The 24,165-nt window shown below is 34.2% G+C and overlaps 1 protein-coding gene across 1 annotated transcript; it reads right to left on the bottom strand.

Annotated features, from left to right (window-relative positions):
* Nucleotides 1–260: 260 nt before the first annotated feature.
* Nucleotides 261–23,274, bottom strand: hyou1 (hypoxia up-regulated 1). The gene is given in 24 exon segments (NM_212703.1): nucleotides 261–1,006; nucleotides 4,690–4,791; nucleotides 4,912–5,164; nucleotides 5,296–5,380; nucleotides 7,731–7,987; nucleotides 9,651–9,738; nucleotides 11,115–11,296; nucleotides 11,853–12,008; nucleotides 12,104–12,180; nucleotides 13,656–13,713; nucleotides 13,800–13,938; nucleotides 14,030–14,217; nucleotides 15,027–15,159; nucleotides 15,742–15,824; nucleotides 15,914–16,048; nucleotides 17,701–17,887; nucleotides 18,021–18,136; nucleotides 19,739–19,920; nucleotides 20,014–20,090; nucleotides 20,215–20,369; nucleotides 21,295–21,373; nucleotides 21,503–21,596; nucleotides 22,176–22,248; nucleotides 23,070–23,274. Coding segments are annotated over 23 exon segments (2,943 nt in total). The 5' UTR covers nucleotides 22,243–22,248; nucleotides 23,070–23,274; the 3' UTR covers nucleotides 261–956.
* Nucleotides 23,275–24,165: the final 891 nt, after the last annotated feature.

Here is a 24,165-nt window from a genome sequence, read left to right as displayed (position 1 = left end):
CACAACATTTAATTAAAACCATTAATTTTAGATTGCTTTTTTTGTATCTCGACATTTAAAAAGCAAAAGTTGTTAAATTACAAATGACAATGTCTGATTAATTCCCCCCAAAACTCTCCATTTTCCCTGTCTTCTCAGATGGGATGGAGGGCCAAATCAAAGGTTAACGTGGGCCAACTTTGGGCATCTCTGCTTTAAATTAACTACACTAATTAAACATTAAATATAAAGTATGAATCAGTGACATAAAAACCCCAGAGTTTTATAAAACAGACTTTATTAACATTTTTTTAGAAACAATCTTCTCCCTTTTTTTGCACAGACTTGTGTAAATGACAAAAACGCTGAAGGTGTGAACGCAACAAGAGGAAAACAAAATAACGATTCTCCTTTGATATCAGTGCAACACTATACTGAAGTCCATACACACAGGAGACGTTTGGCATAGAGGATGCTCACAGGTACGGATGGATTTTGTTTTGGGGAACTGAAAAAACTAGCCAATATATATTGACAAGGCGTGAGAGTTAAGCTAATGAAACAATTCAGCAGCAGAACGTCACATTTCCTCAATATACATTTCTGGACACAAAAACAAGCAGAAAGTCTCCCATTCACATTAATAATAATAATAAAAAAGGACAGCGTGTTTGCTTTGGTCAAGCATGCCATTCTGATTTCCTCCAACAAACAGGGACTGTGTGTTTTACTTTTTGAGAGGGAGAAGATCATAAATTCATGGATTAAGAAGCCAAAATGAACATGAATGGAAAGAGTAAAGACGGCCTTGAGGTTTTTTTCTTTTGGCTCAGGAAACTACAGAAATATACATCTTTATTTTCAAGCGCTTCCAATGTGTTGAGACGGTAAGGGGGAAAAAGAAAAGAAATAAAGGATTTTTGAACCATTTAACGGAGTCAATAAATATAACAAAAAGCCTTTAAGAATTCCAGATGTTATAATTCATCCTCTATGTGGTTTTCTGATTTACTGCTCTCTGTCGATTCTGCAAAAAGTAAATAAAAGAGAGAAACAGTTTGAGCTACTAATATTTAAAAGAAAGCTGTCAATATTACTGGTGCTTCATGAGAATGCAAGTCAACAAGCAAAACGGATACACAGGAGACACTCAATTGAACACCCAGACTACAAATAAATGTATGGCCAGGTAATGATGTTAGAAGCTGAATATTGTCCTAAAGTAAGCACTTGATTATTCTTTAATGTTTAAATAAATACTTTTTGGTACCAAACCATCCCGGACGAGCCCCCATATTTGTCACAACCCGGCTCAAAGGCAATGACAAAATTAAAGGGAGGACATACACCAGATGGTTTGGTACCAAAAAGTATTTATTTAACCATTAAAGAATAATCAAGTGCTCACTTTAGGTCAGTAAAATCAAATATTAACCAAAGCTAAAAAGAAACAAAACAAAACAAACAGGAGCAAAAGCACGGCCTTTCTTCCATGCAAACACTGCTGGCTTTTTATAGAGGGGAAATCAGGTGTTCCCAATTGCGCAGATGAGTCTGTCCCTTCAGTGGGTTGGTCTAAGAGACTCGTCACAACGTCACAGATCTCTCATTTTACTTAATGATTTAATTAGGGAAAGGATTAACATGGAGACAACACTTTCTCTGCTTTCTTTTTTGTCAAACACTTTTTGCATACACAAGGGGAAAAAACAATACATCCATTTTTTTGGTTTAAGAGCTTGGTTCTTTATAGTTGTATATAATATGCTCAAATTAATAGCAGAAAATATTCTAAGGGGCCTTCAAATTTAGATGAAAATTGTAAAATGTTAGAAAAAAAAATATTGCAGGGAAAGAAATGCATTATCTGGGGTCTGTTCTTCGCTTAGATGATCTAAGATGATTTGACAGATCCTGGATCATTTAATCTTGATAACTGATCTCTGACTAATTTGGTTCTTCAAACAAGTTTGTGAATCAGATTAACATGTCTGGATGAACTGATCTGAGATCGCTGCTTGTGTTGTAAAGGACTGACCTATCGATGCAGCGATTGGCTGACGGCACATCAGCGTAATGACATCATCTGATTAATATTCAATTATCCATGTGAGCAAAATTACATAAAATTCATAGGAAACAGTTTGCTAAATATGATACACAATAACTTCACACATTTGTTGTGGGCTGTAGGCTTTAACTGTAAAACTAAATAAATTGCTACATACTCTTGATACATGAAAGTGTAGAGCGGATTTTCTTTACTATAGTAGCCATAGTAGTATTATAGTAGCCGGTTTCTTAATCGGTGTAAAGAATAACTGGATGTTTCCAAAAGCATTTTGATATTGGTAAAGGCGTCTGCAACTTTTGTGAAGCATCAAATCTTCGTCATATTAGCTGTCAAAACATGTTTATGACTACATATGTATTATTGCTTTTTTTTTTTAAGTCACATATTGTGCATGTCTATTACACACAAATCGTACTAAAGCGATTTCAAGTACATATCATTAAATGTTTTCTTTGAATAGTACAATTTTTACTATTTTCCCAAGTGTATATAACTACTAACGTTACTGGAAGAAAATATCAGCATTCGGTACATACTTTCAGTATTATCTTTGGTTGAACTGACCCGATCTAATCCTGTTTATATGAAATGAGCCTGCTCCCTAGCAGGTTTGAGCTACCAGAACTGTTGCTATGACAACAACTCTCGGATCAGTTTTGAAAAACGAAATGATCCTGGATCATGTGAAATCATCAAAAACCAAATCCAGCTAACAGAGAAATCCACGTATAAAGAACGGACCGCAGGAGTGTATTAATATTATATTGTGTAGTGTAGTACACAACTCACAAGTATTAATTGTGTTTTTGCTAACATGTTTTATTTATTTATTCATTTTTTCTACTTTGAAATTGCCAATAACCATTGATATTTTATAAAAAAACATTTACTGTAGGCCCAGTTTTACAAAGAGGTCTTGACTCAAGGCAGGACCGAGGCTATTATAATAAAAAAAAAAAAAAAAAAAAACGTATATATAATCTATTCACATAAATTCTTAAAATGGACCTATTATGAAAAAAAAAATCATAAGGTGTTTAAACAGTTGTGTCAATATAACCACCATGTTAAACTATTTTATAATCACCCTTGCTAAAAACCCTTTGATTGACATTTTGCCTTTGTATGTGTCACTGGAGGGGGAAAGCCCCACCCATTATTGACGATCTCTCCCTCATTAGCATAATTGACACTGAAAAGTAGCAGTCCACCATTTTAGTCTTCATCTGCTGAAGATAACATCAGCGTTTAAGAGGTGTTATATATGTGAAGTTTGTGCATGCACATGAACACTGAAGTCTCCATAGACTTCCCTGTGAAGGCTGATTTATACTTCCGCGTCAAGCACACAAATAATTTTCAAATCATGTCTTCACGTTCTAAGAAGCTAAAATAAAATCAATTTAAAAGAACAAATAAATACAATGATTAGAATATAAACGGAAATAAAGTCAACATGCAACATATCGGAGGCAGAGCTAAATGTGTTATAACGTAAATGTGAAGAGACCGTCGTGTAATAAATAGTACTGATCAATATGAGGTGGAACACCAGTGCAGCCTGCGTGTAGAGGCATCGCCGTCGCCAACCTCTCAGAAGAAAAAAAAAAAAAAAAACTCACTGCCAGCTAGCGTTTTGGAAGTGTTTTTGCAGAGTAACACAAACACCACGCAGAAGTCTAAATGCACAACAATGCGCAAGGCATGTGCCGTGAGTCATGCCAATCTCTCGACACAGAAGTATAAACCAGGCTTGAGACACTTATCACATATTCAGTTTTGAACAAAGATAACAGTAGTCCTGTCCACAACCTCCTTTAAATTTCAAAGGGAGTCATTAAACCTGATTTGTTAAGGCTTTGATGCAAATTGTGCAGTTTCAAAGAGTTATAAATAAATATTTTTGTGAGGCATTTTCAGCTGAAATTTCACACCCTCTAGGAACAAAGACTTGTTACATCTTATAAAAAGGGAAATATACCCCCTTTAAATTTGCATGTGGCCTTAACCCAGCATTAGACACGTCACTGCTGTTTGTCATGCCTCCAGCATAAAAGGGATAGTTCCTCAAAACTGAAAATTCTGTCATTTCCTCATCCATACTCGTTTCAAACCCATTTTAAATTCAATCTTCTATTGAACAAGGAAGATGTACAGAATAATGATGGAAACAAAACAGCCATTGACCTCCTTAGTGCCATTTTTACTCTTAAGGCTCGTACACACTGGGACGCTTTTCGTTTGTGTTCATCGTCAGCGTTTTAAGAGACGTTATTCCGGATTTAAACCTAAGAGATTTTCACTGGTGCTGAGCAGAAGAGTTTGCAAAATCACTCCTTGATGTTAGATGGAGCTACACAACTTTAAGCTTCTGACACCTGCTTGTAATGGATGGTTCAAGTAGCAGCTACAGCTCTAGCGATGAAGAAATTAATGTTTTGCAATAACGTTCATATCATAAAGAAACTTAAACAGGTTTAGAATGTTTGAGGGAAATTTACATCTTGGATAATTTAAATAATTTTCAATATATTTTTCACAATTTTTGGCTAAATCATCCCATTAAACAACAACAAAAGACTTGATTTAAAACGGTTTTGCCTCGTTGTTAGGACAGATAGCAGATTGAGACTTACCTGTTTTATCATCCGTATTTTCAGCTGGATTTAGTTCAAGTATGGTTTCTTCCGCTTTTTCTTCAACGACCGGAGGTTCCTCTGCCGGCTTCACCTTTTCCGCTACAAGTGACACATACGTGTTTTTACACCACAAATGAAAAGTTATACAATCTCTTAAAAATAAATAAATGAATAACAGAAAAGATCAATGCTAATATGAAGCAGTGGTAACAGTCTTACCGCCGTCCTCAGTTTTAGGAGGAATGACCTTCTCTGCATCGTCTGTGCTGTTAGCTTTGCTGCTCTCGCTGGTGCTGTTCTTGTCTTTCGCTTTGTCTTTAGGTTTTGGTTTGGCAAACTTGGCTTTGTTCAGCAGGTAATTGACCTCTCTGTCTAAGAGAGAAAGCTTTGCTTCGATGTCCTTCGACAGCAGAACTGGTTTTACTGTCGGGGATAATTTCTCCTGTTCAGCAACAGTCTCGTTTTTCCATGTCTGCAATAAAGAAAAAAAAAAAAAAAAAAACACAAAATTGCAGAGGAAAATATATCTTGCAGAAATCAAGGGAAGAATAAAAAAATAACAATAAATAAAAATCTGTGGGAAAAAGTAAAGCTACAACTTACGATCGTCTCATTGATGACTTTCTCTAATGTCTTCAGTTCAACATCTGTGAAGATCTGGTCACTCTCAGGAATCAGTCTGGCACTCCTGAAAATAGACATGTCATTTATATGCGAGCAATGCAGTGACTACCATAAAAATACCCAAAATAATTAATTTTTAAATTATTTATTGTTTATTTTATTCTTTTTTTTAAATGTACTAAATAATATAATATATTTTAATAATAAATTGTAAAATAACATATGCGTACATACAGTGTACACACACACACTTTTCTTTTGTACCTTTTTAATATTAATATATGAAATTATTTAGTACATCTAAAACAAATAAAAATCAATGTATTAAATGTATTATTGTACAATGTATTATTAAATGTAAACCGTCAATGTACATTTGTATGTTTTTTTTTATTTTATCAAATATGTTAAAGGTGATTATAGAATTTTATAAAAAAAAACTTTTTTTTTTTTTTTTTATAAATTCTCAAGTTCCCTCTGTAAATCATTAATTATAAAAAAAAACTCATATATTACCTATTTTTGATCATCCTTGCATCCCGAATCGTACATTCAGCTTCAGTTATCATGAAGTAATGAAGTTTGAATTTCACATTTTGTTTACACTCTCCCATGTTAAGACGTTTTGTCCAAATGTTTATTTCTGTGTTATTTGTCATTTTAAAAATTTTTTATATAGTTTAACTCAACTACAACGTTTATGAGAAAGCATAATCTTCAGGGCACTGAGAGAAAAAGCACTGTCATCTGTTCTTCTTCTCATTCATTTGTGCAAAATGTTTAGGTTGTACCAATAGTAGATTCATTATTTGTCAATTTTGTTTCTGTAATACACTACCTGACAAAAGTCTTGTCACCTACCTGAATTTTAGGAACAACAAATAATAACTTGACTATTAGATTTGGTATCAGAAGTAGCTTATGTGAAAGCCCTTTAGATTACACCTATTTTACCAAAATAAAATATGATCATGTCTTGATTTTTAATTATTTAATTAGGACAGTAAGGTCTGACCTTGCTTAGACAAAAACCTTGTCACTTAACAGAAATAATGTACAGTATAGAATATAAAGTCATGGTGCAGTGGAAAAAGAATTAATACGGTGTATGACTCCCATGAGCTTGGAGGACTACATCCATACATCTCTGCAATGACTTAATCTGGAATGACAAAGAAAGCGTTCTTGCAGGACTCGCAAAGTTCATCAAGATTCTTTAGATTCATCTTCACTGCCTTCTCCATCTTCAGACATGCTCAATTATGTTCATTTCTAGTGACTGGGCTGGCCAATCCTGGAGCACCTTGATCTCCTTTGCTTTCAGGAACTTTGTGGAGGCCGAAGTATGAGGAGCGCTGTCCTTCTGAACAATTTGTCCTCTCCTGTGGTTTGTAATGTAATGGGCAGCACAAATGTCTTGATAACTCATGTTATCTGTTGATGTTGTCAATGCCATTCACTCTGCAGATCTCTCGCACACCCCCTTACTGAATGTAACCCCAAACCATGATTTTTCCTTCACCAAACTTGACTGATTTCTGTGAGAATCTTGGGTCCATGCAGGTTCCAATAGGTCTTCTGCAGTATTTGTGATGATTGGGATGCAGTTCAGATGATTTATCAGAAAAAAATAAAATAATAATAATAATAATAAAAAAAAAAAAAAAAAAAATCTACCTTCTGCCACTTTTCAAAATGATCAAGTAGAAGCTATTATTTGTTGCTCTTACAACTAGACTTAACGACAAGACTTTTGTCAGGTAGTGTTTTTCTCATTTACTTTTTAAAATATATAACAAAATACATCAAATTCTGTTTTAGACATGCCGTGTGATATCTGGTTAGAGATTAGCATTCTGAGCTAAAGCCACTGAGAAATGAGAAATGGTGGAAAACGTCAACCGTTAGCAACTTAAAGTTTTAAAAAGTTAGCTATAGGACCAATTGTTCCCTATTCTTTACATTAATAATGGATTCAGTTTACTGTAAATATTTATATTTGTTGTATATCATTCCAGTAATTAACGCATTTATATATAAAATCATTTTAAAATAATTATAAACAATAGATAATCATTTAAATAGTGTCATACATTTAATTTAGTTTTCATTTAATGTCATATAAAATCTCAAAAATATAAATTGTAATACATAAATTATATACAAATAATATTACATATTGATTATATACATATAAATAAAGGTAAATAAATATATTGGTTATATATTTTGTATTACTATATACAAATAATACAAAATATATAAAGGTAACCAAGCACACACATGCACTAAATATAATTATTTAAATGATTATATTTAAATAATTACACACATTCATACTGTTTAAATACATTTATTTAAATAAATAAAATGTACAGGATGTGAGAGGAGATGGCTGGTGCGCTGTCACTCACTTGAGGAAGATGTTGGAGTGGTTGAGCATGCTGTCCAGAGCTGCCAGTCTGTCGGGCCACTTCTTCCTCTCCTCCACCCTGAAGAACATGCCTTTACAAAGCTTCTTGAGTTCAGACAGCTTCTCCTTCAGCAGTTTGGTGCCTGCTCTGTATCCCTCCTCATCCATCCAGCTGGACGCCTCGCTCAGCCTGCCTGAAATCTGCTCCTTCTCCTCCTCTGTCACCACAGCCTGATACTCATCCTGATACAGCTTATCCTACAGAGACACAATGACAGACATTTGTTTTAATTTGTAAGAGGATGGTAGATTAAAACAGCTTTCACTATAGTAGCTGAACTAAGCTCTGTTATTTAAGTCATTCATTAAAAGCCTTGAAAGGGAGAAATTCACATTGGTGATCCAGACAAGGAATCTGTAGGACTTAGTGAAGATGAAAAATTATAGTAAAACATTCACAGCATGTCATGTTTTTTATATATACAGTGCGGTGTACAGCCATTTCCAGATCTCTCCATAGATGTTCAATAGGATTTAGGTCTGGGCTCTGGCTGGGTCACTCAAGGACATTCACAGAGTTGTTGTGAAGTCACTCCATTGATAATTTGGCGGTGTGCTTTGGGTCATTTTCCTGCTGGAAGAACCATCGCCCCAGTTTGAGGTCAAGAGCACTCTGAAGTAGGTTTTCATTCAGGAAATTTCTGTACATTGCTGCATTCATCTTTTCCTCTATCCTGACTAGTCTTCCAGTTCCTGCTGCTCAAAAACATCCCCACAGTATGATGCTGCCACCACCATGCTTCACTGTAGGGATGGTATTAGCCTGGTGATGAGCAGTTCTTGGTTTTCTCTAAACGTAACGCCTGGCATTCACTCCAACGAGTTAAATTTTAGTCTCATCAGACCAGAGAATTTTGTTTCTTATGGTCTAAGAGTGCTTCAGATGCCTTTTGGAAATTTCCAGACAGACAGTGGCTTCTGTCAAGCCACTGTACCATACAGGCCTGATTGGTAAATTACTGCACAGATGTTTGTCCTTCTTTAAGGTTCTCCTTTCTCCACAGAAGAACAGTGGAGCTCAGACAGAGTGACCATCAGATTATTGATCACCTCCCTGACTAAGGCCTTTCTACCCCGATCACTCAGCTAAGATGGACGGCCAGGTCTAGGAAGAGTGCTGGTGGTTACAAACATCTTCCACATACAGATGATGGAGGCCACTGGGCTCATTGGAACTTTTAGAGCAGCAGAAATTTTTTTGTAACCTTCAACAGCCTTGTGCCTCGAGACAATCCTGTCTCAGAGGTCTATATACAATTCCTTTATCTTCATGCTTAGTTTGTGCTTTGACATGCACTTTCAACCCTGGGACCTTATATAGAGTGTGCCTTTTTAAATCATGTCCAATCAACTGAATTTACCACAGTTGAACCAATTAAGCTGATGTAACATCTCAAGAATGATCAGTGGAAACAGAATGTAACTGAGCTCAATTTAGAGCGTCACGGCAAAGGCTGTGACTTTGCGAAAGACTAAACTATTATAATGAAAAATATAGTGCCATTAAAAAGTAAGTTCTTTAGAATTATTTGATTAAAAAAAATTAATTAATTTCACAGGAGCAGGAGTGTTTTTGCACATACATGAAGTCAGAAATGACTAAAATGAAGAACAAAAATCATTTCCTAATAACCACATGCAAAAAAATTAAATAAATAAATAAGTAACCTACATCTTGTACAGCCTGATGGTGAGTAAATGAACAGCAAATGTTCATTTTGAGTAAACTCTCCCAGATATTTTATATGGCCTAAAGCTGTGCAAATAGATCTATTCACATACGGACAAAGACAGTCCGGTCAATGTAGTTGTGTATGATCTGTGAGGGACGGATCAAACAGTGAGTAGAGCTTCATTATACCTGCGTCTCAAAGATAAAAGCCTCCAGGCTGTTCAGGGTCTTTTCTCTCTCCTGCTTCTCCAAATCACGGTCAGTGAGGTCCTGCAACCTGATATTACAGAGGAACACAAGAGAGTTCTTCAGTTACTCTGGCCCATTTCCCACTCTCTGTTAAAACGTTAGATCACCCAAACATTAAAATCCCATTATTAATTATTAAGACATGTTATTCTAATCTATTTACGCTGCTATTCATCTTTAGAACTCAAATTAAGATATTAAGATGAAATCTGAGAGCTCTCTGACCCTCAATAGACAGCAATGGTCAAAATATGTGCAGAAATAGATAACAAAAAAAAACATTGTTCGAAGTCAATGTTCGAACAATGAAAAGTGCCATCGGAAATTTTCATCTAAAATGAAAATTTTTCTCAACCTCATGTTTATGCTTAGTTTTTCCACTTTAAAATGCAATGAAAAGAACCTATTTGGTTTCATAAAAATGGAGCTACTAAACTTACACACAGGAGGCTGAGAAAGATGCTCATTTTAGAAGAACATTTCAGATGGCACTTTGCACCTGAAATCATCATTTTCTTTGAAATATTAAACTTTAGTTCACAAAAGACATGATATGTGAACAACCTGTATGGTTTCATTCGAGAATTAATGGAGTGGATCACAACTTTGTCGTAAACCAATGCCTATCAAAAGTGCACCGTTGCCAGTAGAAATGCAAGCCTGATCAAGGACCCCCACTGAACTCCACCATTTTCAGTGCACAAAAGTGTTCTTGATGCTTCCTATGAGTATAAATGAACCACTGAAGTCACTTTTAGTTTTTTGACAATGTTTTGGTTCCTTTTCTGGACATCGAATGTCTTGGGACCCTTAAGGTCTTTGCACACTGATGTCGAAATTTTAAACCAAAAAAAAAAAAAAAAAACTTAAGTTATCTGTAGCTCAAATGACTGCATTCGTTGATTAGCTTTTCGCTTGTACAGTGGCTCTACACTGTCAAAAAAAACTTTTCGGATGCAAAATGTGGGAAGAAAAAGAAAAAGAAAAAAAATATCAATCAATCCCTGTTCTAATGTTTTTATGACAGGCCAAAGTTTCCGATACAGTGTGCCAATAAGATTTACACAATGTGAGGTCAAAATTATTTTTTAACATGCAAAAATTAGGGATGAAAATTTCAGATTCAGTGTGCAATAACCTTTACTGTCAGAGAGCTCCTGGATTTCATCTAAAATACCTTAATTTGTTTTCTGAAGATGAACGAAGGTCTATTAAAATATTATTAAAATGACATTAATAACAGAATTTTTATTTTTGGGGGAACCAACTTATTACTTTGTTAGTGTATGATTTTTCTTCTGTGTGTGATTTGTTATGTTTTTGAATATGGATTAAGATTCTTCAATAAAGGGAATAGTAACTACAAATAATAACCATTTAATTCTCAATGTTAAAAAGACTCACTTCTTCTTGGAACCCTCCATGTCCTCAGCGCTGGGATCCAGCACATCGTTCACTTCCAGCTCCACTGCAATGTCTGCTGATATTTTGCTCTTTTTCTGCAGTTTGGGTTTCATGTCAGCCTCCTTCTCCTCATCGGTTGTTTTTTCTTCAGGTTTTTCTGTTTTTTCTGATTCAGTTTCTCCCTGCGAGATGGAGGAGTAAAGAAAGAGTTAAAAAAAAATAATAATAATAATTATAATATATAATTATAATAATAAATTTATTTATATATATATATATATATATATATATATATATATTTATATATATATATATATATATATATATATATATATATATATATATATATATATATATATATATATATATATTTATTTATATATATATATATATATATATATTTATATATATATATATTTATATATATATATATATATATATATATATATATATATATATATATATATATATATATATATATATATATATATATATATATATATATATATATATTGAGTATATTGCCTACACGTGGTATTCAAACAATAGGTTAAAAAAAGGTAAATCTCTATTTGGAGAACTGGACAGTGATGATTTACTGCAGCGGAAAAAAGTCCAGTCAGTTTGGTATTGTGTACTATGATAAAACACATGGGGAAGCCAAATCCCTCTGAAGGGATTAAAAGGGTGGAACAGGTGTGTGCGTGTCATGAAAGGTGATTTAGTGTTTCCTCTCACCTGATTTTCAGCTTTTTCTTTGTCTTCTTTCTGCTCCTCGGCCTGAGGCTCTGCTTCTTTTCCCTCCTCCGTCTCTGGCTTCTCCTGGACAGTTTCTTCCTGCTTCTCTGGCTGATCCTGCTCTTTTCCAGCCTCTGGAGTTACTTCTTCTTCATCCTGAGCCATTGTGAAAAAAAAATCAAGAATGTGATGCTTGAGTTTGAGAAAATTAGATTGAAATATCTGCCTTAAAAGTCATCATGCAGATTTACCGTAACTGGTTCGGTCACATTTGCACTTGGCTCTGAGCTGCCTCCACCAAACAGACTGGAAATGGTGTTTCCAAGCTCTGCAGGTTAAAAACACACAAAAAAACTCATATTTATTTGAATAAGTGAAGCAGACATGCATTATATATCCATTCAAAACATTCTATATAAAAAAGTAAAGCTTTATTCATTATGAACACTAATATATAACAAAATAAAAATAATAATACATAATTTAGCATATAAACTTACACAAAAAAATAAACATACTAGATAAACAGTTTAAAAATGCAAACAAAAACTACAAAATAAGTTGTATTCTAACAGATAAATGTTCATTCCCTGCAACTATCTTAATAAATAACTTACATTTTACAAAAAGAAATATATTATACTATGTTACGTTCGCTTGCAGAATGTACTGTGGGTGCATGTGTGTGCGTTTGTTTGTATGTGGGCATGTCGTTTTACACGCGTGTTACAGGTATGAACGGCATTGGAGGATCCGCATTTCGTGCTGATGACGTTGGCCACTGATGCTGGTCGGCATAGCGTTTAAAAGCAGAGCCCAAACTGCAATGCAGATCTCTCTCCATCTCTCTCTCACTCTTTATTTGAGTGTCTGTGAGGACAGTCTATCTTGTGAGGACTAGTCTCAGAGAATGTGTTTTTATTTTGCTTGTGATTTAATGCTCTTATCTAAAGTCTTTTGAGACTGCAAATTACAATGTGTTTGCTTTTGAACTCGTCCAGTTAACTGATACCTGTTTGAGTGATACCTCAGAGAGAGTGTCGAAGTGAGCAAGTCGCGTGATATACATACTGTATAACACTCAGAATCCTTTTTGTATTACTTCATAGGTATTTAGTTTAGTTTATTACAGTTAGTGTGTTTTGTTATATTTATTTCTTCGATTTAAGCACCTCTACCTCCTCTCTAACAGGTAATTTATCATTTTTTCATTGTAAATATTTTTCTTTCCATGTAGAATACATCAATGTATGTTCACTGGAAGTATGGGCAATAAATAATCAATTGCAGTGATATCTGGTTTTCAGTCGTTTCTTCATTCATTTGTCACTCAAACACACACACAAAACTATTATGAGCCAAATACCCTTATTTTAATATTAACATCTAAAAAGATGTAACACTATGTATAAAATCAAATAAGTAAAAAAAAAATGTAATAAAAAAAAATTATATATATTATATTGCATATAACATTATAACAAAAATATACAATATTATAAATTAGGTACAAAAATGTATTAATATTTATAAAATCACAGACTGCATTATTTTATCAGTAATGCAGAAAAACAGTAACATAACATAGTACATTTATACCAAATAAATCATAATTTAGTATTGATTTATCAAGTCTACTTTATATTACAATATCAAATTTGTTTTTATTTATCATAAAATTATAATGACGACTAAATTAATATTGCTTTTCTGAAGTCTTACAACCACTATAACTGAATTATTTATATACAATCCTCAGTCCAATAACAATATTAAATGTGAAATAATAAAAATAATAATTACTTGTGAGCGTGGACTCCTCTTCCTTCTCCTCCACAATGGTTTCAAACACAGACTCCACCTGAGACAGAAATCAGAATCTCACTTAGTGAGAAAATCGACTAGTTAATGCTCTGCTGATGATATAAACTGATGTTCAGATCTTACCCGGTCCAGAATTAACACCCCGCTCTCATCCATGTTGAAATGTGCCTTGATGCCTTTGGATTCAGCATCTGAATGCTTCTTAAAGCTGCTGCCGACTCCAGACAGCTTCACTGTTGTCAGATTCTGAGAGCCAAACACTCTTAAAAAAGTAAAAACAGCAATATTGGTGACATAATAAACTTACTCTAAAAAACAAAACCGGAATAGAAGGAATAAACACATTCACTAACTTCATGTCCTGTTCACTGAGGAAACTGAGGTCTCCATAGTTGATGTAAAAGACAAAGTCATCGATGTAGCGGTTGAACGTGATGACCTTCCTCTGGGGATATGGAGCCATTCTCTGAAACAAAATGCGCTTGTTGTGCTTCAGAGACTTCACACCATCCTCTTCCTCAGTCTCACGACTGAACTCCACCTAAAGAGAACGACAGAAAAAAAAAATGCAGAAACACTGTAATCCACTGAATTTCAATGAAATTGAGCATTTGCTTGCGCGTTTGGAATGGCGGTCTTTGTTTACGTCAGTTTGACGGCTTCAGCCACAATATTTTTAATCTTACTTTGCTATGAGGGAACGATGAACAAAAGAAAGCCTTGCCCCTACACAATATTTTGTTTCATTTGAAGGTAAATCAGCATACTAAAATTAACTTGGGGATTATGCTAACTTGAAAAGTTTTTTGCATTTCACAGTTTGTCCACAAGAGCGCAAGATTGAACTGAAGTCCTTGCTTCACAGTCAGAAAATATACAGCTAAAAAGATTCAAAAACAGCCGACACTTACTTTGACAAGTGCATGTGTGAATAGAAGTGGACTTTTTTTATTTGCTATTTCTTTTAATAGATATTTTTTTAATTTGCATGTTTTTTTTAGAATGATTTTGAGAATACAGGAGCTGAAAACTTGATCATGTGCATATTGCTCAATAATATAAAAACTGAATAAATATATATTTAAACAAATGTATACAATTAAATAGCTACTTTATTACGGGCTCAAAAAATAAAACTCAAATATTCGCAGAAAGTGTGGATTTCTGTAGCTGCAGATTTTGTGTGTGCATATCAAAAAGTCTCGTTTCATTGAACCTGCGATATTTTAAATGCAAATCAGTTCTCAAATCTTACAATTATTTTATGAAAAGTAATGATTAAAAGTTCAGGGATTATCTTAGATGATTATTTAAGCGGTGTGCGAATAATTCTTTCTTCCCCCCTCTCACCTGTATGGGAAACACTGCTGCATCTCTGACCAGGAAGGGTTTGACTTTGAAGGCTTTGCTGAGTGCAGCAGCCTGATAAACAGCACCCATCGCCGCAGCTTCATCTGCATTAATGTTCTTGCTCAGTTCCTCTCTGGAGAAAAATCACAACACAAGTTAAACCTGAAGCCAAGCTGAAATAACTTGGACATTAAAGCTAAAATCTGTTTACCTAAAACTTCAATTAAAGCCAAATAAAGTAATTAATCTTCCTAGATGTTATTAGTTTATTTCCAATTCTGTGGAATGAAAGAACCAAATCCAACTACTCATCTGCCACAGCTTTGTTTGTAACTCTTATCATTAGTGAAACAAAGACAATATTATGTCTAAAATGTAAAAGTCAACATAAATTTGAAGTTTCTTAAACTATTGTCCAAATAAACAATACATTTGCATGACCTTCAGGTAAAACTGCACTCTTGCTTGTGAGATATTACTTAAATACTCTACATCATCTACATACAAAAAGGCCATTCAGGGATATTTTTTAACTTTCATAACTTCTAGCATTCTAATGAACTTTTTCATGCAGTAAATGTGTTTGGACTGATGTTTATGCGTTTTTTTTTCTCGAAAAGTGACTGACACACTTGATAATTTCTACTTGCACATCTATAAAAACTATTTGTTCAACAAAAAAAATAAATAAATAATAAACTGACAAGAAACATACTTTCCCACAGATTTGAGCAGCACATCCTGCACTTTGGGCACTCTAGTTGCTCCTCCAACCAAAATAACCTGTTCAATTTCATCCTGTTGGTCAAAAGCATTTCAGATTATTTTTAATCACAGACAGTCCTGCAGTAAACCAATGCTGTGATTTTTTTTTTTAATCCCCTCACCATGCTCATCTCAGCCGCAGCTAATGCTTGTTTCACAGGTCCAGGGACTCTGTCAAACAGATCCTCACAAAGAGCCTCAAACTCAGAGCGAGTCACTTTTGCCTTGAAGTCAATGTCATCCATCAGACCTTCAATCTGAGAGAAAAGAACATCAAGAGCTTAGACATGGGTGAAGCAGAAAATCAAATGATATGCAAACTGGCTTTCAGAACAGAGACATGCAAAAAAAAAAAAAAGTGCAGGGCAAAGATTAAATTAAGGTTTGTTTTGACATAATGTACAGTACATTTATGCAAATATTTGATAACTTAAAGATGTACATTTATATAATTTATATATGTATATATCTGTGCAATTTTTTTTTTTTGGATAGATTTGTTTTTATATTTGTTTGTATTACCTGTGCATAATAAGTATATCCCCCTAGGGCTTGAGTGTCCCCATACATAGACAACACATTTTAGCTCTTAAGTGGCTATTTAAAATACTTTGAATGTTTTATATTGTTACAGACATATAGTGTCATCTTATAACTGTTTTGCAGCATATGAAATGTCCCAAACCCTAACTGTCCAAATTGGGAAAAATTTTTGTTTTTACTTTCTGATAGTCAAAGCAAGTTCAAAATTGTTTTCTTTGTTATATATGCATTTAAAAGTTATGTAAATTCGGACCACGAGTCCACATATATGGACATTTTTAATTTTTTTTTAAAGTACATCACATTAAAAGATAACACTTTTTTTATCCTAATTAGGTTACAATAAGCCCAAATAGCAAAGAGAAATAAAAAAACTGCATGTATAAAAAATAAAAAAAAATAAAAAAAAAACCACCTTGGGCCTTAAGAGGTTAAATAATACACACTCGCATCTTGAAAAACTTTTTTGGGTGTACAAAAAATATTTACCCAGCACTAATAAAAACTAGAAATGTATGGTAAGAGTTGTTTGTCTGTCTGCATATTTTGAAGGTCTAATAAATCTCACACAGTCACCACAATTTGATAACGCTCATTTAATCAAGGCCGCCCAATTTGGGGAAACATTATGCTCCGGGTATTACTTTTAGTAGACACTGCATGGTCCAAATGTGGCTCTGAACCACAAAAACTTATGTTAAAAGTCAAAAATACATTGTATGGATCAAAATGATTGATTTTACTTTCATGCACAAAATCATTAGAATACAAAGTAACCCACTCCCACTCAATCCTCTCTTTAGATTAGGAATTTACAGTTGATAATAACCTAAAGTTGAGGTAATAAATAAAGACTTGACCCTCTCTGACCTATGTATATTTAGTATTGATATTATTTATGTTACTATTTTACTGTTACTGTTATTTTCATCCATTTTAGTTTATGAAACTTAAATTTTTTTTATTGTGTTCTGTTACTTTATAGTTTGTAAAGAAAAAATAAATGAATAAAATTGTTTAGCAATGGAAAATGTACACTCTCTTAAGTGGAATCATTGTACTGTATTCAGTGCTACTACAAATAAAAATAAAAACTTAAAAAAAAAAAGAATATAAAAGTAAATTATGCTCCATGAATATATTTAGTAAATTTCCTTTAATAGGTTTTAGGTATTCCTTTAGGTAATTAGGTATTCCTTTAATAGGTTGGTAATATGCATGCAAAACACTTCATTTGGATAACTTTAAAAGGCAATTCTCAATAATTTAACAATATGATTATTAACATTGTTTAAAAAAAAGCCAACTTTGAGCATTACTTTGAACATAACAGTATTTTGACACAGATCAAAAGTTTTCCCATTACCTGTGCCGTATGTTCAGCATTGGCACTCAGCACAGTTTTGAGTCTCTGAGCCTCTTTAAGGAGTTTGGCCATGGCACGCAGATTGTCCCTCACATCCTTCTTTGATTTCTTCTGTTCATTAAAGAGCTTAGCGAGATGATCTCTGAGCCTCAGCTCCATCTCAAAGCCACCGAGTGTTCGGTCAAACCTAAATATATATAAAAAAATAATAATAATAAATAAAAAATAATAATAATAATCAGATGTTTGTGTATACATGGGTATGTACAAAAAAAAAAGAAAAAAACATGTTAGTGGACTAAAACATGTCCGTGACTCACCCAACTCCACGGATCTGAAGCTGTGGCTGTGTACCGGATTCCTTCGTCTTCACTGTCTGATATGTGACAATGGTGGCTGTTGTGCTTCCTGATCCCATATCATAAAACATGATGTTCTACAAAATAATAATTACCAAATACAAGTCAAAAATCACACTTAGTCAATTAATTAATTTACCGATTCTGCTTTTTTTTTGGACAAACACTTAGCCCCGCTCACAAACACACCATTGGCTAACCATAAATAAATAATCATTTAAAAAGAAAAAAAAAAAAAAAAAGAAAACCACTTCTGGGCTCAATGTGATGCTGAAACAGCTTACAAACAAACAGGAAAACAAGCATACAAAAAGGAAGTGAATGTGTGATTGTAATCTGACATCGTATGAATACTTTACTTTGGTGTGCTCTCTGATCACATTAGGTGGGCTATTTGATTGCACAAAATACCAGTAAAAGAAAAGTAGAATTTCTAAAGCAAATCTTACTTGTGTAAAATTTTTACTGACACTAAATTGTGATCATTATTAAGACAAAAAAATTGCACTTAATATTGTGAAATGAAATTTAATTGAACTTGTTTAATGGCCTTTTTTTCTCTTCAACATCAGAGTTTGACAAGGCAGTAGGAGGACAGTAGTATCCATTTAATTAATTTTTTTAATTGCTAGGCAGTAACATATTTAATTATTAATAAGCTAAACAGATAATTACATTTTGCAGATGCTTAAGTCCAAAGCAAATTGAGGTGCAATTTAGCAATTAAACAAAAAGAGGAAATACAAACAAGTGCTAATTATACACCGTTGCTGCTCAGAGGGCGACACGGTGGCACAGTAAGTAGTGCTGTCACCTCACAGCAAGAAGGTCGCTGGTTCGAGCCTCAACTGGGTCAGTTGCATTTCTGTGTGCAGTATGCATTTACTCCCTGTGTTCACGTGGGTTTCCTCTGGGTGCTCCGGTTTCCCCCACAGTCCAAAGACATGATACAGGTAAATTGGGAGAGCTAAATCACCTGTAGTGTATCAGTGTAAATAAGTGTGTATGGATGTTTTGTTGGCGAATCATTCCGCTGTAGCAACCCCAGATTAATAAAGGGACTAAGCAGAAATGAAAATGAATGAATGAATAGTGCTCAGAGAATTTACTGCTAGAGTACGGAGGGGGGGATTTTTTTGGGTTTTGTTTTTTGGTTTTGAGAGAAGAGCGTTTCTTCAAGTGGTTTGTCAAGCCCACTTACCTGTGTGAGGCACACTTCATAAATGCACAATGTAATGTTTTTAAGAGATAGGGTGAAATTGTCCGGTGAAAGTGTCAGTTAAAGTGTCAGCAAGATGAAAGTGCTTTTCTACAGGTGGTTTGTTAAGCCCACTCACCTGTGTGAGGCAAACTCAGAATTGCATAATGTTTTGTGGTTGTCGTACTTGTATATTATAATATAATGAGACATCTCTTAAAATCTTTCTGCTTTTTTAGGATTGTGACATGGTATCAGTTCAGTATCTAGATTAATATTAGGTAGTACTGGGACAATACTTGTTCAAATACATTTAACCACATGACTTTTTAAACAATGAACGCAAATCAAATGTGAACCGATGCATTTTTCACTACTTAGTAGTAGTAGTCAAAAGTGGACATTTTTTAATCCTGTATTTGGCATCATCTACTTGTGACTGGCTTGACAAAAAGCAAGTGTAAACTGTGCTTTAAAGTACCTGTGCAGTCGAGTTGATGTCCTTTCTCCTGAAGACTCCATAGTTCAAAGCCACAGCAGTGTTATCATTGATTAGCTGAAGGACCTTTAGACCTGCAATATGAGCAGCCTGCAAAACTGCCCTGCGTTCTGCCTGATTAAAATAGGCTGGGACTGTAATCACTGCATCTTTTATGGGCTGTTCTGTTTGGAGGAAAACCAATAAGAATATTAGTGTTTAAATCCCAATTCGCAACTTATATAAAATAAAAAAAAAAGAGCTTCTTATAATCAAACCTGCAAAGTCTTGAGCCAGAGTGCGAGAGTAGTTCAAAATCATGCCCAAAAGTTCCTCTGGAGTATACTGCATCTCTCTAGTTGATGATGATGATGATGATGATGATGATATGTATAAAAATAATATTCAGAGTCATTTTTCATAGTAATATGAAGCACAATGGTTACAACTAACGCACCTACAAAAGCTGCATTACTTACTCAGAGAACTTGAAATACACGGTGCCCCTTTTCTCATCTTTCTGCAGCTGGTGCTCAGGGAAGTGTTTCTGATATTCTGCCACCTGTGGGTTGTCTGCCGTCTTTCCCAAAATGCTCTGGAGGAATCTGTAAACCACTTTAGGATTCTTCACAGCCTGTCACGACAGAGTCAGATCACCAGAAAAAGTGAAGATGTGTTTGTCATGTCTCTATTTTATTTTTAAGTAAACATGAAAACAAAATGAACCATTTACTTTGGCATGCCAGGAGTAGGGTCTTATGTTGAAATAATTTATACTACTGTTCAAAAGTTTAAAGTCAGTGTTTGTTTTTAAATTCTCGATCAGCAACGAGACAATAAAGACGTGTATAATTGTTACAAAATAATTATTAAAAATAAACATATCTTTCTATACATGAGAAAATGTATTCTGACGGACCATGCTTCTACAAAAATAATAATAATAATAATAAAAAATAAATAAAATATAGTAATGATAATACTAATAATAATAATAATTAAAGAAATGTATAAGTCAAACATTTTCCAAAATTAGTAAAAAATACTTTACTAAATCAGTCCATTAAAGATTTCTAATGATGTGACATGACATCAAAGACCTTTATTTTGCTTAAAATTCTGAAACATTGCAAAAATGCATACAATATTAATATAATGTGTATAAATGTTTACAATATCAATCTCCAACAAAAATGTGACTTTAATTAAAATAAAAAATATATATTTAATTAAATAGTTTCTTAAAGTCAAACTATTTTTAAAAGTCTTCAATTTTAATAAATAAATGTAACTTTTTTTTCTTACTTTTTTCAACTAGGAAATTATTTAATAAAACAAACAAACAAACATTTTACTAACTCCAAACTTCATAATGTTTGAATTTAATTTATGCATGTTATATTCAGCCTTGTCCAATATAAATTCCTGATTTAAATATTCAAGTACCATCCTAAATTGTTTTGTTTGTAAATATTTGACAAGTCAATTGTCAATGTCATTTAAAACTGCCATTTCATGTTGACTTTTCTAGAAGGTATTATAGGTGTACAATGTCATACCACTCCTAAAGCGCCGTCTCCAAAAAGCCTCTCATTTTCCTTTAAGCACACAGCGACTGGAGTTTTCCGCCGGGACTCTCTGCACAAAACAGAAGCTAAAATGTCACAGCGGAGCAAAATGCTGTATGTAACTAATAACACTTAATTAAAAGTCTAAAACACTCAAGATCTGTTCATTTTAGTTACAAAAGTTGCATTATGTACGTACTTGTTTAATACAATTTCCATTGGCACACCAGGTTTCACTATAGCGACTTTCATCCATTCACTGCCCAAGTCCACAGACATCACAGCGACTGATTCTGCAACACAAACACCACAGTCAGAGCTCAATTTTTATATACTACATAAATTAAACAAAACATGAATTAAGGTTTGTTAAATTATAAGAAAATAATGCACACTAGAGATAATGGTGTAGACACATAAGTTCAAGTTGGCTTTATTGTCATTTTAACAAGATGCAGTGCAGTATAGAGTGAAACGAAACAATATTCCTTCAGGACCAAGTAAGTTGCTACACCAAACAACATAAATGGACAACATAACACAGGACAGTGCACTTCTATAAAAAAATATTGAAAATAAAAGAAACTATCATTTTAAAAATAAAAAATGAATGAGAGCGCAGTGCGGTTTGTGCAACATGAAGAACAACACAAAAAAAGTTACATCATAGATGTACATTATTTTCTATTGCTGTTTAAAATAAATAGATGTGTTGAAACAAAACTGGTATGCAATCAAAACATGTCCAGATTAACTTTATCTGAATATATCAGCAAACTCAAAGCATTCATCAACCAATCAGAATCAATAATTCAACAGCATTCACAATAGGAAACTCTATCAATGCTGTTATAATTTTACGAAGTGCTTACCTGTCTGAGAAGGCAGGAACGCTACTACTAGGCAAAAAATAGCCCATAATGACAGCTTTTCCCTCATTGTGACCTGCAAAAAAAGAAAGAATTGTACTATGAAACAGGAAGTTCCCCCAAATCATCATCATCATGTCCAAGATTGTCACTAAAATTCAGAGTATTGCATCACAATCCTGATTTGAAGAACCACATGAGTGCCATATATGGATGTGTAGGAGGAGAAGTCGGCCAGTGACAGGTGTGGATAGGTACACGCTGATATGATGTGATCCCACCCACAACTCAGAGACAAAGCCTGAGCGCACATGGATCTTGATACTCTAATGTAAAACAGAAGCCTCCAACAGTATATTTCTGAGGTTTTCATAATCAGACACATCCATATTCAACCAATCACTTCTGTAGAGACATCCATCAAACCTAAAATGTGTGTCACATCAAGTAAAATGTGTTCAAGGGCCTCCAGGAACAACCCTGAGAATCACTTTACTGCAGAATAGAGACACTTGGGGCCAAGTTGGATTAGCAATACAAGGAGACAACATATAGTTTACGTTTAAAAGTGAAATAATACTAGTTTTTAGTCACAATTCTCCATTTTTAATGCTGATGTAACAAATGCAAAGTGGAAACTTCTAGGTAAACAGCCTGCGTGACGTAAGGCTGCCTGATCCTGATGGAGCCGAGCATCACGTCAAACTGTCATTACACTACTTTATCATATGCAGTAAAAACACAAGACCTTATTGTATTGAAAGAGCCTCAAACACACACACACACACAATGCTGCATGTAGATTATTACCCCATATAAGACATATCTATAAACATATGGAACCATCCAGATGAGCCTAAACATCTCCAACAAAGAAAGTGATGGCATGGCACTTACCTTCAGCAGATCAAGTTTTATATTGGTTCCTGTTGACTGCTAAATCCCTCTTGACACCCTGAATATCACTATTTAGAAGCGCTTACCCTGCCCTAAATATGGACCACAACTTTTGTGTGTTGATACTTAATATCTAACGCCTTACAGATAGCTAGAATAGGGCATTTAGCAGCTTTGCTCTGTGACCACACCACCTCGCTTGCTTGATTTTGCTCTTGCAATCACCGGCTTGTTCTAACACACATTGGGCCCGGAACGCGGCGTGCTCTCATTGGATCCACGCAACTCGCTGCTCGCCGAGAGAAGCGCTGATCGCTGTTCTCGTAAGGCCCGCCTCTTCAGCCTTGAATGGGAAACGCTGATTGGTCCACGTGCCAAGCAGCGCGCGCGAGTGGTCAGTCGTGTAAGTAAGCATGAATCTGATTGGTCCACGTTAAAAGGGGAAAACAAACGACTGTGCGACATTTTGTAGTTTTATTAATGCAAGCGATGTTATTTATTTCCGCGAATTGATTCGTTCGCTTAACTCTCACAACAATTGATTTAAAGACAGAAAGTGTTAATTTTACTGATGGAAAATGCTCAAACAAATCTTTGAGATTATCTAACGCAATGTTGTTTTCCAGGACAAATCAAGAGAGCTTATATTTACACATTTTTCTTGTCATGAGACACGTCTCATGTTAAGAAAAATGTGTTTATTAGGAAACATTTTCTTTCATATCATGTTGCGTAAATCCTAAATGTAAAGAAGTGCACTTTAAAACTCTGAATAATATTTATCCTGCAAACTAATTTATATGGTTACTATTTAATATTGACGGCTCAAATGTACCCAAGTTTTGTAATTTAGGGTTAGGGTTAACAGGTGAATTGGGTAGGCTAAATTGTCTGTAATCTATGAGTGTGTATGGATGTTTCCCAGAGATGGGTTGTAGCTGGAAAAGCATCTGCTGCGTAAAACATATGCTGGATAAATTGGCGGTTCATTCCGCTGTGGCGACCCCTGAATAATAAATGGACTAAGCCGAAAAGAAAATGAATGAATAATAATAATAATAATAATAATAATAATAATAATAATAATAATAATAAT

Source organism: Danio rerio, chromosome 10 (genome assembly GCF_052040795.2).
Source record: "Danio rerio strain M-AB ecotype USA chromosome 10, GRCz13ab, whole genome shotgun sequence".
NCBI lineage: Eukaryota > Metazoa > Chordata > Actinopteri > Cypriniformes > Danionidae > Danio > Danio rerio.
The sequence above is the reverse complement of the archived record's forward strand: the minus strand, read 5'-3'. Positions and strand labels throughout refer to the sequence as shown.